This window comes from Varanus komodoensis, unplaced genomic scaffold (assembly GCF_004798865.1).
Source record: "Varanus komodoensis strain SLA01 unplaced genomic scaffold, ASM479886v1 scaffold32, whole genome shotgun sequence".
Lineage (NCBI taxonomy): Eukaryota > Metazoa > Chordata > Lepidosauria > Squamata > Varanidae > Varanus > Varanus komodoensis.
In genome coordinates this window covers 20,945,942-20,960,928 of record NW_025335798.1, presented here as the reverse complement: position 1 = coordinate 20,960,928, position 14,987 = coordinate 20,945,942, and the positions used below count along the sequence as shown (strand labels likewise).

The 14,987-nt window shown below is 40.8% G+C and overlaps 1 protein-coding gene across 2 annotated transcripts in view; it reads right to left on the bottom strand.

Annotated features, from left to right (window-relative positions):
* Nucleotides 1–14,987, bottom strand: part of ARHGAP15 (Rho GTPase activating protein 15) — a 438,685-nt gene that overhangs the window by 137,589 nt on the left and 286,109 nt on the right. For both annotated transcript variants that reach the window (XM_044438196.1, XM_044438195.1), the window contains exon 11: nt 2,361–2,438. In XM_044438196.1, coding sequence (XP_044294131.1) covers nt 2,361–2,438 — 78 coding nt within the window. The remainder of the gene's footprint in view (nt 1–2,360; nt 2,439–14,987) is intronic.

The following is a 14,987-nucleotide window of genomic DNA, read 5'->3' as shown; positions in this document are numbered from 1 at the left end:
CCCCCCCCCCCACCATCCCTGCAGGTTCCTCTGATGGCTCTTTCTTCTAAATTGCTCATGGCTACTTTTGCCTTTTCACCTTAGCCAGATGATCTTCCATTTTCAATGAGAGATTACAGGTACTTCTGAAACACTCCCATTTTCCGCTATCCGAGCCAAACTGTCTACTCTGACTCACAGGTATGTGTCAGTAGGTTCCAATATAGAATACTTTTACACAATATGTATAACCCCCCCCCCCCCCCACACACAAATAACAAGAAAGTTCCCATTTCCCAGCAACCCTGCAGATTGGACCCCAAACCACTGGATTTGCATGAGGAAAGAAGGTGATGGCATGCATTAAGGGATGATTGATCAAGTTGTTTGGTCTCTTCCACAGTACTTTAAAGCAGCAACAAGAACAGAGGATGAACATCTGAAACAGGACTTCTGGGAACAGGAAGAAATGCTATCTAACTAGAGCTTGCATGGTGAAATAAGAGCTTTGACTTACTTTTTTATTTTTAAGTTGAATGGCTTTACTGACTTGGTGGCTTGGGATGGATTTGGCAATTCAGTTTCATACAGAGATGCAGGGCTTAGTTCATCCCTGGTGTAATTCCATCAAACTCAAAGTGTTGAAATCCTTTGCATATATTTGATGACAAGTTCATAGAAATGTTTTAAATAGACTTCAGTGGAGTTACATTGGGGAAGAATTTGATCCTTTCTGGGATTTTCCTCCTCTAATTTTAAATGTCTTATGGTTGCATTTGTAATGTGAGGCTATTCTTTAGAAATAAGTGTGCCATATGTATATGAACTTCAAAATAAGGACATGTCACAAAATAGAACACCTAACTAACACACAGGAAGGAAAAGAGTAGCAAGTAACAATATGTAATACTATTCCACAGTCTTTTACATGGAAAATAAATGATAAAACTCTTCTAGGGATTTTAATTCCAAATGCCTAAAAGAACAGAAGTTCTTCTAAAAGTTTAGCCTCAACCACTCATTTACAAAGCTGACATGTAACCAGTTTCATTGTGTCACAATGAGTGCCAGTGTGGCCACACCACAATATGAAGTCCAACAGATCGAGCCAGGCCTTAATGCTTCAGTAAATGGGCTTTTCAGTTACGGATTATATCGCTGCAACAATAATGCTAGGGAAAGCTAATGGCAGAAGATGGCTATATTCCATAAAGGAAGCCATAGCTTGAATTTACAAGAGCTGAGCAGGCATGTCAAGGACAAGATATTTTGGAGGGAATTCACTCAGAGGGTCTTTGCAAGTCAGAGATGACTTGATGGCATGTAACCACCATCACCACCATGACTGTGTCCTACAGTGACCAGAGGCCACCTGGAAAGTCAGTGAGGTTTCTTGGCTCACACAAAGAAACTATTGTGGGGCTGTCAACATGATCACCAAAATAAATCCTGGCACTTGTCTTTGGATCTCTGGAATTATACAAATCACAGCACTTGTGTGAATAATCTACACATGGAGGTTGCAGGTGTCACAAACAGCAATTCTATGTACATCTTTCCAGGCAGTGGACCTGGCAACCTTATGCATTCCTAAGGTATATCCAGGACAAGTGGCATTTCATTCTTGGCATAAAGGAACACAGACCATTGTTAGTCATGGGAAGGTGATTTAAGTAAAGGTTGCAAATAAATGCATATCCTAGTTTATCTGAACCAGTGATACCTTGCAGAAGTTCTCATTATGACCCTGTCTGAATATTAAGAGGTGATATACATACAATTCAGCAACACGACTTATGTCTTGGGAATAGCTTTGCTTACTTCATGACGCAAGCATCCAACTCTTTCTAAGAATATTAGGACTGTTATGTTAGCATTACAGAAAATCAGTAAAATTATTTTTTAAAGTTTAAATGTGTTTTGGAACATATGTCAACTATTGCTCTTTTCCCTCCCATTCTGTTCCCAAGTATCTTTGTGCCAGCTGTTTTTTTCTAAAACTTTCTTCTTCCATGTTTCTTTAGGCTTTTAAAAATATTTTCTCCCTTCTCACACCTGAAATTGCAAAGTCATTTGTGTTTTTTTTTAAATAAGCTTTGCCAGTAATGTTATGTTCTATTTTCCCTTTCCTTTTGCCTTTGTTGTTTGCTCATTTGTGTGTGCCACCATCTTGTTTTCCTTATGCTATAACTTCCTCTTCCACTTCCAACCCATTCTCTGGTTGTTTGCTCTATCTCTGTACATTTCTTCTTCCTCTCTTCTGCAAAATGCCACTCATCATTCTGTGCCACTAATGTACCACAGCTTCTAAAATCCATTGTATTGTCATTTCAGACAGATAAGTACTAAACAAAACATTACAGGGCGAAGAAATCACTTACCCTGATTGACAACAAATCGTAACTTTTGTATCGTTGCCAGATTGCCGCTGACTCTGTATATTCCATCAACATCCAGACCTGAAAAAGGAAAACATACTTCATATTGGCTTGTGTGAGTGTTATACTTAAGATGTCTGTCAAGGAAATATAAATGTTCTAACAAATATAGAGAAATATGTACTTCAGTGAACTTCTTGATAATAATTCACTTGATGGAATAGAGTTACAGAGTGTTCCTTTTCTGTCTGAAGAGGAAAACATTGTTGCTTCTGAAACAGAAATTATCTGAAGGTGTGGGAATGACATGAAGGTGTAGGAATTAGTCATACATACATAGCTCAGTGTCTACAAACACTCCCATTCATTTAAAGGGAAGAAAAGCTCTATGTACGCAAATATTATGTGTAGAATTTTCACTTCTGCTGAACGGCAAAGGAGGAAAGCTCTATCTGGAAATTCCATGCTTGCAACTCTGGATTGGGCTTTTTCCATGTATATGATTAGTTTTAAATAATAATAATTCTGAATTACAGCATAAGGGCTAAGTAGAACTAATGACTACAAAACCTTAGAAACAGTCAAGTGAACAGGTGCAGGCGGTGTGATTCCTCAGAGCAAATTCCCTGTTCCCATTTAAAAAAAATATATTGTATTTACAGGATTTATATATACCATGCATCCAAGTAGATGCCAGAGCAAATGGAATTAAAATAAATAATTAAGATCAGATTATAATAATAAAATCAAGCAAGCTGCATTAAAATGTTTTCAGCAGGGACAGAACTAAACAATGCTTCTGCCTGCCAGGCATAAAAAGGCAGGGAGTTCCAGAGGGAAGGAGCCATTAAACGTACAGTTTTACTCTGACTTTTACAAGTCCATCTGTAACCAACAGGATGACTCAAGTGATAACCTCACTTACTGGGCAGCTTGGTAAGAAAGATAGTTTTCCCACAAATGTCTGGCCCAAAATTGTTTAGGAATTCATATACCAGTAACCAGTGAACCTGCCCCAGTAACAGAGATATGGCCAGTGCAGCTTGCTCAGAAAAGGAGTCACATGCTTTAAAAGGACTACAGCCAGATGGCTGCATTCTGTACTAGCTTGCAGACCCTACACAGAGTCCATTGCAGTAATCCAGATTGCAGTTCACTTGCACTTACATCACCTACAGCCTTTCCAGAAACTGACACTGGCAGAAGGCATACTGAGCTGCCATGACCACCGGGGCCTCCAGTGAAGGAGGTGGATCCACAGAATCCCCAGACTTCAAACCTAATTCCACCCAGAACAGGCAATGAGCCGGTCTCCTAGATTCAAGAACCGCTCACCCTCATAAGCTTTCAGTGTATTCATAAGCTTCATTCAGTCCATCGCTGAGGCTAGCCACCATTCCAGGATTTGCACAGTCTGACCTGATTCAGGTGTCACAAGGGGACAAAGCTGTGCATCAGCAGGGTACTGATGGTACTTGGATCCCAATCTCCTTAGTGGCCATGTGCAGCAGCTTCCTATAAAGGATCACGTGCAAAATAGTATCCTGCAGAACCTCTTAGCCCAGTTGCCAAGGGGCCAAGGAATAGTCAACCAGTGTTGCTCTCTGAAATCAACTCTGCAATCAAACTTTACAGGGGACCTTCTAACACAGGGCATTCAGGGTCCAACTGGAGGTGGCCCAGGAGGTTGCCATGCTTGTGAGATCAAGCAAGATTAATAGGGCTGTATTCCCCCTTCTTTCTCTCTCTCCCCTGATAACCAAGTCTAGCCAGACTGAAACCCAGACTAAATTTGCTGTAGATGATCAGTATCACCCAGTTGTGGTGGGGTCTGCAGTAACCTGCCATGACCTTCTTAAGTACCACTGTGTCCAGATTAGCTTTCTTCAGGAGTGTCTGCATTTCCTTAAGGGCAGGGATGACCACTGTTTAAGTAACGGTTCCCACTTCCTGAACCCACTCAGTCAGTGTGCTCCACTTCTGATTACCCAGGAAGGGCAAGGAAGAAGACAGTGCATGTCTGGCCTCATTGCTGCAAGCCCCCTAATCATGCTCAAGGGATAGATCAACACTGATTTTTAACTACGCTCAATGCTAAACCAGCTCCTTTTTAACAAGAGCACACCAACCAACTTTTCACTTGGATTCAAATATTAGTTAAGCAGAGAACCCTTTCACACCAGTGTACCTTTAATACGTTGTATCCTTTAAATGAAATGAATGAAAAATGACAGTTAAAGTGTGCAGGGACAATTTGGGGTGGGACAGCAGACACTGTGTGGATTGCACCAAACAGAAGAAATTTCCTCTGTATTATGCATGAAAGCATCATGCTGCTAAGGTGACTGAGAGCAGAATTGACTCCCTGTCTGTACAACAGCCCACTAATGGCATGGGTGGGTCTAAACACGGGAGGGGATGTTAGAGTGTGCCTGACTGCCTGATAGATCTTTAAGTATTTAGTGCACAGTCCTGAAAAGGGTTCTGTAAACACAATTGGCTGAACAGGCTCCCAAAGCTCCTGTGATGGGGGAACCCTCTGAGTTTTCAGAACTTTGTGCAAAATGCACAAAGATCTACATAGTTCATGGGGATGGTGGGAGCAGTTCTTGTGTGTTTACCTCCTCCTTTCCCTGGTTTATGCCTGCCTGTGTTGCAAGAAAACACCTCCACTGGTCTTATGGCAGGAGATATATTTGTTTATAAGAATGCATCCAGCATCTTAAATGTAACAGTGTAATACTTAAAGTCTAAAATTAAATTAGTAGTTGTTCATAATCTTTTGGCACTATTGTTAAACTGAATATGACACACTGTAGTGATCTGAAAGATATTATATTTTAATAGTCGTCTTGAAAACATGACTGAAAGTTGCTCCAATTAGCATTCAATTTGAACATTAAACAATATGGCAGACTAAAGAAAAAAAAGGTCATAATGCTGCAGCAATTACAATGTACACATGCCACAGACTTTCTGCTTTAAATACTTTTAAAGCCAAGCCAAACCAATATAAATTGGTGGATTTGGACATCCTTTTTATGACCACATTATCCCAGCTGGATTAGAAACTACTTATTTTGGAAATAGGTTTAGACTGTGTGTGTGTGTTAAGAAAGGGAGGGAGGATGGAATTGAGAGAGGGAGGGAGGGAGGGAGGGAGAGATTTTTTTTTAAAAAATCTGTCTTTAACGTTATTCTGCTCTGAGCTTCTGAACAGTTTTCAAAGAAAACAACTTCAACTTCTAAGAGCACCTTTATCAAGAACAAAAACATCCCTATTCAACTGTCAGTGTTTCTTCATGGTAGGCTTCAAATACTTTGCAGGCAGGGGGATGGGTGAGAGATAAAACAAAACTCTTTTCAAGTTTCTCATTTGGTGATGGCATTCACTTTTAGTGGTTAAGAACATTCTGGAACAACACACTACCACAGCAATAAAATCCAGCTCCTAGCATAGTATATGCTGACCTTCTAATGTTTCAAAATGGTGTTTATCATTGAGACAGATCATTGCCTTTCCCCTAGAGCATATCAATATTTTCTTCTCCCTTTTTTGTTTGAAGGAGCTTAGGATAGGATGGACAAAAAACCAGGAATCATAATACAAACGGTGCTCAAAATATCAGTCAAGAAATAATGCAGCTGTTACAATTCATTCCCACCATAAATCTTATAAGCTTCCGAGCTTATATCTAGGATAGGAATTATTCCTTTTCTTTCTTTCTAGAATCCTAGCATCTATAGCCAGAAACTTAGTGCATATTGTTGAGTTAGGGCCATGATTTTCACATCCTGCCTACCAGTAGGTAAAACTTTCCAGTAGGTAAACCTTTCATCCCACCTGCTGAGAACCCCTATGGGCTTCAGTGGTTCTGCTGCCATACTTCCTATCTGTCCAGCAGGACAAAGAGAAATCCTTCCTCATGACTTGAAGCTGCATAGGTTGTCCCAGCAGCTTGGTAATTCCTACCTGCTCCCCAAAGTTAGTACGAAGGCCAAGTATTGTTTAGCAGCTGCAGGGTCAGGATGCCTAGAAAGCCTTCCCATACTGGACTGAAGTGAAAAAATACTTGTATCTGGGTTTACCTGCTTGGGAGAAGGCATGCAGGCAGGGAAATGTCAGTGCCACTTCTGGAAGGTGCTTGATTTCTGCCTAACCTGGCAGTGTAGCTTCAACAGCTGTTGCTATTCAGTCTTTTAGCTTGAACAGCTGCATTTTGATCTTCTTGCTACAGATAAGTTATACAGTTTTCTTTATCCCTGTCCCTACTGCTTGATGTGAGAAGGTTTCACTATCTAGGTACAAATGGTAAGGATAACTATAAACAGAATTTAAAGACTGCTCTACTCATCAGCATGCAGACTGGTAGTTAAATATACAAATCAACCCAGCCCAGGACTTTATCTTCCTTGTTATGTAATGCTGCTTTTGCCAACTGAGGAGTTTTCAGTACAGTCACACACACTGTTTGCAACAATGATGTCAGCAAGACTTCTTTGTAAGGTCTATCATGATAAAAGTACAAAACATGTACTTTAGAGCTTATAAAATGTGAGAAAATCATGAAAGTTCTGTCATTCATGATGTGTTTTCCTTGTAAATAAGCAGTCACCCCCATAAACATACTTACTATATTTTATTGTTAAGAGTATTCTTTATTTTTTGTAACCAAACAAAATGACCTCATTGTTTCCCACTCTATTTTCTTTTAAACATTAGCTGGGATGATTGAGATTCAGGAATGTGGGAAAATGGATTCCCAAGCCATGTCTATCCCTTCTAATTCTGAGCTGTAATTTTTGGCTTGGCTTGAATCACGGTCATCGCATTTCAGTATGAATCTCACTGTAAAACGATCTTTCTTAAACATTTCTTTCACTCATCATGGGATAAGAAACAAAGCAATTCTACTCTTTCAACAAAGCCCTTAAAATGTCATCATATATATATATATATATATAGAGAGAGAGAGAGAGAGAGAGAGAGAGAGAGAGAATCCCCTGCATTTTCCTTTTTTTTTTTTTTTTAAATAAAGGAAGCACCCACAGTTTTGATTGTCTTGTTTGTAAATCTTGTCATCTGTACAGCTATTCCAGTCTGTGTTGCCTGAAATCCATTTTGGGTCCACAGCAAAAATCAGGTGATTCCAATTAGCATACTAGTGCAGACAAGTTCCATTATGTGAGAGAAAAATCAGATGCTTAAAAAACTTTCTACTGTTAGTAATGAAAAAATACTGCACATATATAGTTATTATCTGTTACTTATTTATTTGAATGAAGAAGCTTTACATTGAAGGAAGAGCATAAATATCTACTAAGCTCAAAAACAAACTATAAATATCTTCTTGGATTTAACAGGAATGACCATTTTAACTTAGCATATTCTACTTTAAAAAAAAAAAAACTTTTAAGACTGCAGTAAATCAGCCAGAGTTCAGACTTAAAGGCTATTGAAATTGCCCTTTAATGCCAAAAGTATTTCCTTAGGACTTGACAAAACCTTTTCAGGACTGATTTTAGTATTGTGCCCTTTTTGGTAGTTCTGGACATGCACTAGAAAAAACATTCTCATTACAGTTTATTTACAGCTAGGGTGGTACAGTGCAGGGGGCGGCCAAACTGAGGCTCAGGAGCCACCTGCGCCTCGTTGAGCTTATCTTGCTGCTTGCCGCTCACCACTGTGGGTGCTCACAGGACCCCACTTGCCACTTGCCGCACACTGCCAGTGCCTGCTTGTGGCCCTCAAACTCCTGCCATGTAGCGTATGTGTCTCTTCCACTGAGCAAGTGTAGCTAGCCCTGGTATGGTGGTTAAGAGTGCAGGACTGGCGCTCAGGCAATGTGATCCCTGCAGCCAGCCTCAGTCAGCCGTTTGGGTGTAGCAGTTTGCATTGTTTGGAGTTTCTCAACAGGTCATGAAGGCATAAAGAGCATTACAGTAGTCTAACAGGATGTAAGTAAGGCATGCGTGACCATGCCCGATCAGACAACTTTAGGCACAATTCGCCCATTATCTCAGCCATGCAAATCATTCCTGGCTACCACTGAGACCTGGGCATCCACCTTCAAGTCCAGATTATACGCAAACTGTGAGCTTGAGTCTCCAGAGGAAATGCAACCCCACCTAGCCCAGGCTGAATCTCCATTCCTTGATCTGCCTTTTGACTATCCAGGAGAACCTCTGTGTTGTATGCAATAAACTTCAGTGTGTTTGTTCCTATCACTAGTCCGATAGTGATCTTAGGCACCAGCTTAGAACCAGAGCTGCTTCCTTGGATATGGACAGCAATTGGGTGTCATCAGCATACTAGTGACACTGGTCTCCAAAACCCTGGCCAATCTCCCTCAGCTGTTTCACATCTATGTTAACCAACATGGGGAATAAGATGTGACTCAGGGAGATGTCACAATCCATGGCATCAAAGCAAACCTCTGTGACTTCATGTCCTGGCGTGGGCTCCCAACCAGGGGTTGCCTGCTGGAACACCAAAAACCTAGGAGGGCAAAGCTTGGAATGAGTTCCTACCTCAGTCTTATCCAATCAGGGCTCTGTCATACAGGCCAGCTCAGCCCACTCATCCAGGATCAGATGCTGGATAATAGTTGTTTCCCCACTCACAGGCCTGGGGTTCAGCAGCAGCAAATGAAATCCCACCACCATTGCTAGGAATAGTGATCAGTGAGATGTCCAGCTGGGGCAGTTAGCATACGCTTCAGTGCAAGGAGGAAGAGAGCCAACTCATGTTTGTTTATAGCCCTGGACTTCATAATACATATATTCTTGAACTTTTACACTGCCTGACATTATATTCTGTGACTTTTTTACATGATGTGAGTGTTTCCCTATCTATTCAAGTGGTAAGGGCAACCATATTAACTAACAACTGGGTCTCACAATGCATGTCCACAATTTCATATACACACGCACAAGGTGGGCCAAAAGTAGGTTTACAGTACTGATAGGGTCATGTTTAATATCTTAGGTACATTAAATGTCTTCCATCAATGTTGCAATGCTCCTGGAACCTGTTCCTAACACTGTGAGACAAATTCCAGTGAACACCAATGTCACTAAATGCTTGCAAGATGAACTTCTTCAATTCGTCCACTGTGTGAGGTCCTCCATGACCTGATCCATACTGTATACCTACTTTTAGTCCACCCAGTATATATATAATGCTTTCAGTGACCTTAAACTCAGTTGGGGTAGGAAACATGTGGGCTGCATGGATTTTATGATGCCTGGGCTCTGATTTATTTCTAGAGTGGCTAGAATCAAACTTGTGCTCCCAGTGAGTTTTGAACTGGCAACTTTATGGTTGGTGACATATAAGAAGGTGCCACCATAGGCCCTGGCTTGCTGCTGGTGATCTCCCAGGTCTTTATCCTGCTCTGTCAAGCAATGTGTATGCATGTGTATGTGCAGGAGGTATGGACAGTAGAAGCTGGGAAGTCATTGGTTGGCTGATTTGCTATAAAGGCCAGTAAAATGTGGATGCATCTGTTCCATAGATGCCACTAGCATGGCATTTTTCCCTTCAGGAATTGTTTTTATTTAACCAGTGTGGGCCCCTTTTTTGAGACCAGAGAGCTTTCGACGTTGCGTGTACTCTGCATATGTACTTGGGGAATATTTAGGCCGACACTACTGAACATTCTGTTAATTTTCTTAATTTAACATCTTACTTAATTGGCAATAAGATTATTTAGGAATCTTTAGTGAAGATATCAGCTTTCAGAGGATAAACCAAATGAAGGCAACAAATCCAACCAGTAGAAAAAATGCAGAATGATAGATTCAGCTTTTCCTGTTTGGGAGTTATCTTTGGGACTGTGGTGTTAGACTGATTTGTATCAATATCATTCTGCATTTTCCAAACAGGAAAAGCTGAATCTAAGGGAACACAGTATTAGAGGCTTCAGGAGTCTATTTTCCTGCCCAAACCACACTGCAGGAAGCACAGCTTCCTTTATTTCAGGGATAAAAAATACCACCTATTTACCTTAAAACAAAGGGCACAGCAAGCATGTACCTTGTTTAAGTGCATAATCCTTTCCCCAAAAGCCCCAGGGAAGTTCAAATCCGCATTAATTTCTCTTCTCCCTTTTTGCTCTCACTGCAGCCACATCACTGAAATTAAGGACTTGGGTGGGGCAGGTGCTGCAAAAGGGCTGGGGATGCATGTGGCCCATGAGTCACATGCTGCCCATCCTGATTTACTTCAAGGTCCCTGAAAGCATTTACAAATAAATAAAGGAATACAACCAGCTCATTTGTGAATACCAGTTAGCCAACATAGATTCTTGGAGGGAAGAAACCATTATCTAGCACTCCGGCTACCAATTGCCAGTGATATGACTATGCAGCCCCTACCTACAATGCTGTACAATAATCTAATGCTGAATTCACAACATTACAGATAAGACAGGTGAATCAGTGAATTTAGAAAAGGCAAATGTCTGACCACACACAGGTATATAATGACCATAGCTCAGATACTTGTGAGATATAACCACCAGTGGGGGATTTAACATATGGCAACTGGGGGTATCTGAATATATGTGACAGAGAAAAAATCACGTTAAGGCTCAATTTATTCCAGTGGTGCCTCTTTTGCCACACACAGTTTAGCAGTTAGCATAGATGACTGATATTTATTGTAATAAGCAAGAGAAGGAATCTCTCCCCTTATATCTTCTGTCACAGATTAATGTCCTGAAAGAGTTAAGCAGCATAAAAAACCCTGCTTGATTATATCTGTCATGGAGGAATATTGTCCACGTATGCTTCACTCTAATCCATTTACCTCTTTATGGATCCACAAGCCCACCAGAGAGTTGCCTGGGTCCACATGATACCCTTGAGTGCTGCATTTTGTACTTGGATCTCTGATTTAGCTGAAAGAAGTTTGAAAACACATGTAGCTTGACAACTCCCTACTGGCTACACAACTGAAGGAGAGCATAAACTATTTTGGTAAAAGCCAGCTGTAACATATTCTCATTCATCTGGCTGAAGAGCTGCCTCTTCCAGACAGTAGCATATGAAGAAGGCAACCATTTTTCTAAATCTTCTTACTTCCCTTGAATGTTGCTGTATTTGCATACATCTGTAAAAGCATGTGGGTTTTCTTTTCAGAAGTGATGACTACAAAGGATGTGGAAGTAAATCCTCATTCCAAGGACATTTCCAGGACCCCATTCCAGGCTTTTACTGCCTTAATCTAAACATAGCAAATATGTCAGGCCATATGTGTTCATGGTTGGTGTTGGATCATGCACATTAAAAAAATCAGCTTTGTACAACTTATCAATATCCATTCATATCACTGATTACATTTATTACATTTCTATACCACCAAGTAACTGAAGTTCTTTGGGTGGTTTACAAAGATTAAAAATGTAAAAATATATTATAAAAGCATTGGTATAAAACATTAACAGATAATATATACACACACAAAATGTGCAGCTAAAACAATTTTAAATGACCAATGATAAGACAACTCCACAATTTGATTTCAGTCTCAATTATATATTGCCTAAAGCCCAAGAGAAGAGAAAGGTCTTAACCTGGCACTGGAAAGAGAAAGATGTTGGCACGAGGAAGGCCTCAAGCAGGAGATGATTTCATAATTTGTTTGTGGAGGGGGCACCAAGAAGTCCCTCTTCCTTGATGCTACCTTCCAAGCTTTCCTCAGAGAAGGCATCTGGTAGAGGTTTTTAGATGCTGAACATAGTGTATGAATAGGGTCATGTTGGAAGAGGTGCTTTATCAGGTACTGCAGTTCCAGATGGTTGAAGGCTTTCAAAACTATCACCTCAAATAGGGTTCAGACATATCCAAGCAGCCAGTACAAGTGAGCCAGAATTGGGCTTCAGAGCTTGTCCCTGCTATCCTTCTGGCCACACATTCTTCATGAGCTGCTACTTCAGAACTTCCTGCAAAGTCAGCCCCATGGTGAATACAGGGCAGTATCTAACCGGGATGTTACTAGATCAAGTTATCCATGTCCACATAGGAGTATAGCTGGACCACCAACCAAAGCTGTAGAAGTCACTTAAGCCTCAAGTTGCACAGATGGCTCCAAGAGAGTTCTCAAGTTGTAACCTTCAGAACAAGTCAACCCATCCAAAATAAGTTGAGCACACTCCAACTGGTCAGAAGAACCAGTCACTATTTTATATGGGGGTTATCATTGTACTATTGGTTCCCCACCACTAGACCATGCTATTCCACTATCAGCTATAACATCATCATCTTAGAAAACGGAAAGAGAGAAGAGGGTAAGTCCTCAAATGTGCATTCCAGTGAGCATAAAATCACTTCAGAAAGCTTCTTATTAATCTTCATTAGAAGATTAATGAAGATTCGTGTTTCTGTATTACCTACTAATATGGAAATCAGACCATTCTTTGCACGTTTTAGAGGGGTGGGCAACTCTGATGGCAAGAGTGATGATGAGTGGCTCTAGAGATAGGTTGTGATCGGCAGTGTTTGGAATCCCTTCTCCCATGTGCACACATAGCCTTCCCCACACTAACGTTTCATATAACATTTCCTACAGCCCTTCCTTTCTTACACACACACACACACACACACACACACACACACACACACTATTCACTCAACAACTCCCTCTCTGAGGCAGGGAAAAGCTTCCTTTTCGGGAGAGGAGAAGAGGCTGTTCTAGTTTGATTTATTATGTGCTTCTGAGTCCAATTCAAGGTGCTGGTTTTAACCTGTAAAGTCCTATATGACACAATAGCTGACTGCCTCTCCTGACTATGATCAAGCTACCCTGACACTATGATCAAGCTCTGGTGCCTACATCTCACTGACACCTCCAAGGAAGTCTAAGTTTATGGCAACAAGGAGAAGGGCCTTTTCAGTGGTGACTCCCCCCTCTCAATCGGCACCAATCATACTATCTTTTCAGTGCCATGTTAAGACTGTCTTCTACCATAGGGCATTAAATGGGGCTCTATTAGTTAAATAGGTCCCAAGATTAACCTTGTTAAAGTTATTGGAATTTTTATATACATATTAAATTTTGTTTAAAAATTGTAGGGCAACCTTTTTATCATCTTTTAGAATGCAGTGTATTTTATATTGCATTTTAATGAATTTTTGTAAACCTCCCAGAGAACTTCAACTAACATGCAGTATACAAGTTAAATAAATAAACAATTCAAAACTTTCTTCCTCTTGTGCTTCAGAGCACAGAAGGTTTGACAGCTTTTTGCTATCATTCCCTGCCAAACTCTTTGGTGTCATGTTTTAAAGTTGACCGACCTGTTTCTCTAGTGTGGGAGAGCCCACAACCTCTCCAGGCAACTGGTACCACTGTCGTATTGCTCTGAGAGTGAGAAAACCTTTTCTGCTATCTAGCATGAATCTGCGTTTTGCAACTTGAGTTGATTATTCCATGTCCTACACTCTGGTACCATGTCCTACACTCTGATTGTGAAGAGATCACAATCTTTCTTTTTGTGATAGCCTTTGAGGTATTTATAGAGGGATTTCATGTCCCCTCTCAGCCTTCTCTTCTTGATAAAAAGGTAAAGGTTTCCCCTTGACTTTACGTCCAGTCATGCCTGACTCTAGGGGGCGGTGCTCATCTCCGTTTCCTAGCCGAGGGAGCCAGCGTTTGTCCACAGACAGTCTCTGTGGTCATGTGGCCGGCATGACTAAACACTGAAGTACACGGAACACTGTTACCTGCCCACCAAAGTGGTACCTTTTTATTTACTTGCATTTGCATGCTTTCGAACTGCAAGGTTGGCAGGAGCTGGGACAGAGCAACGGAAACTCACTCCGTTGTACAGATTCAAACCAGCAACCTTTCGATCAACCAGCCCAGCCCAGCCCACCTACAGTCCCCTTCTTCTTGATACTGAACATATAAAGATTCTAAACCCTGAATCTTTTTTTTTTTTTTTTTTTTTTGCCCTTATCTGGACCCTTTCTAATTTTTCTGCGTCTTTCTTAAATCTTGGTGGTCAGACTGGACACAGTATTCCAGATGAAATCTGACTAGTGAAGAGTATAGGGAAAGTATTACTTCTTGTTATTTGGAAGTAATACTTTCATTAATGCATCTGAAAATAGCATTTGCCCTTTTTGCAGCTGCATCGCATTGCTGGCTCATATTTAGCCTGTTGTCCACAACTCCAAGGTCTTTTTCCTCTTTAGTTCTATTGAGCCACATATTCCCCATCTTGTATTGCTTTCTTTTTCCTGGGTGGAGCACTTGGCATTTGTCCTTATTGTATTTCATTCTACTGCTTTCAGCCCAGTGTTCAAGTTTATCAAGATTGCCCTGGATCTTCATTCTTCTAAGGTGTACACTATTCCACCCAGTTTTGTATCATCTACAGATTTCAATACCCTTCCTTGTACTTCCTCATCTAAATAAAGATGTTGAAGAGCAGTGGGCCTGGGACTGAATCCCCAGGCACCCCACTAGTTACCTTCCTCTAGTTTGAGAAGGTGTCATTGATGAACACTCCTTGTGTCCAACTTAGCAGCTGATTTTGCATCCACCTAATAGTTTTTCTATCTAGTCCCCTTTTTGCTAATTTTTTTATCAGGATGTTATGGGGCACTATTTCACTTTTCCAA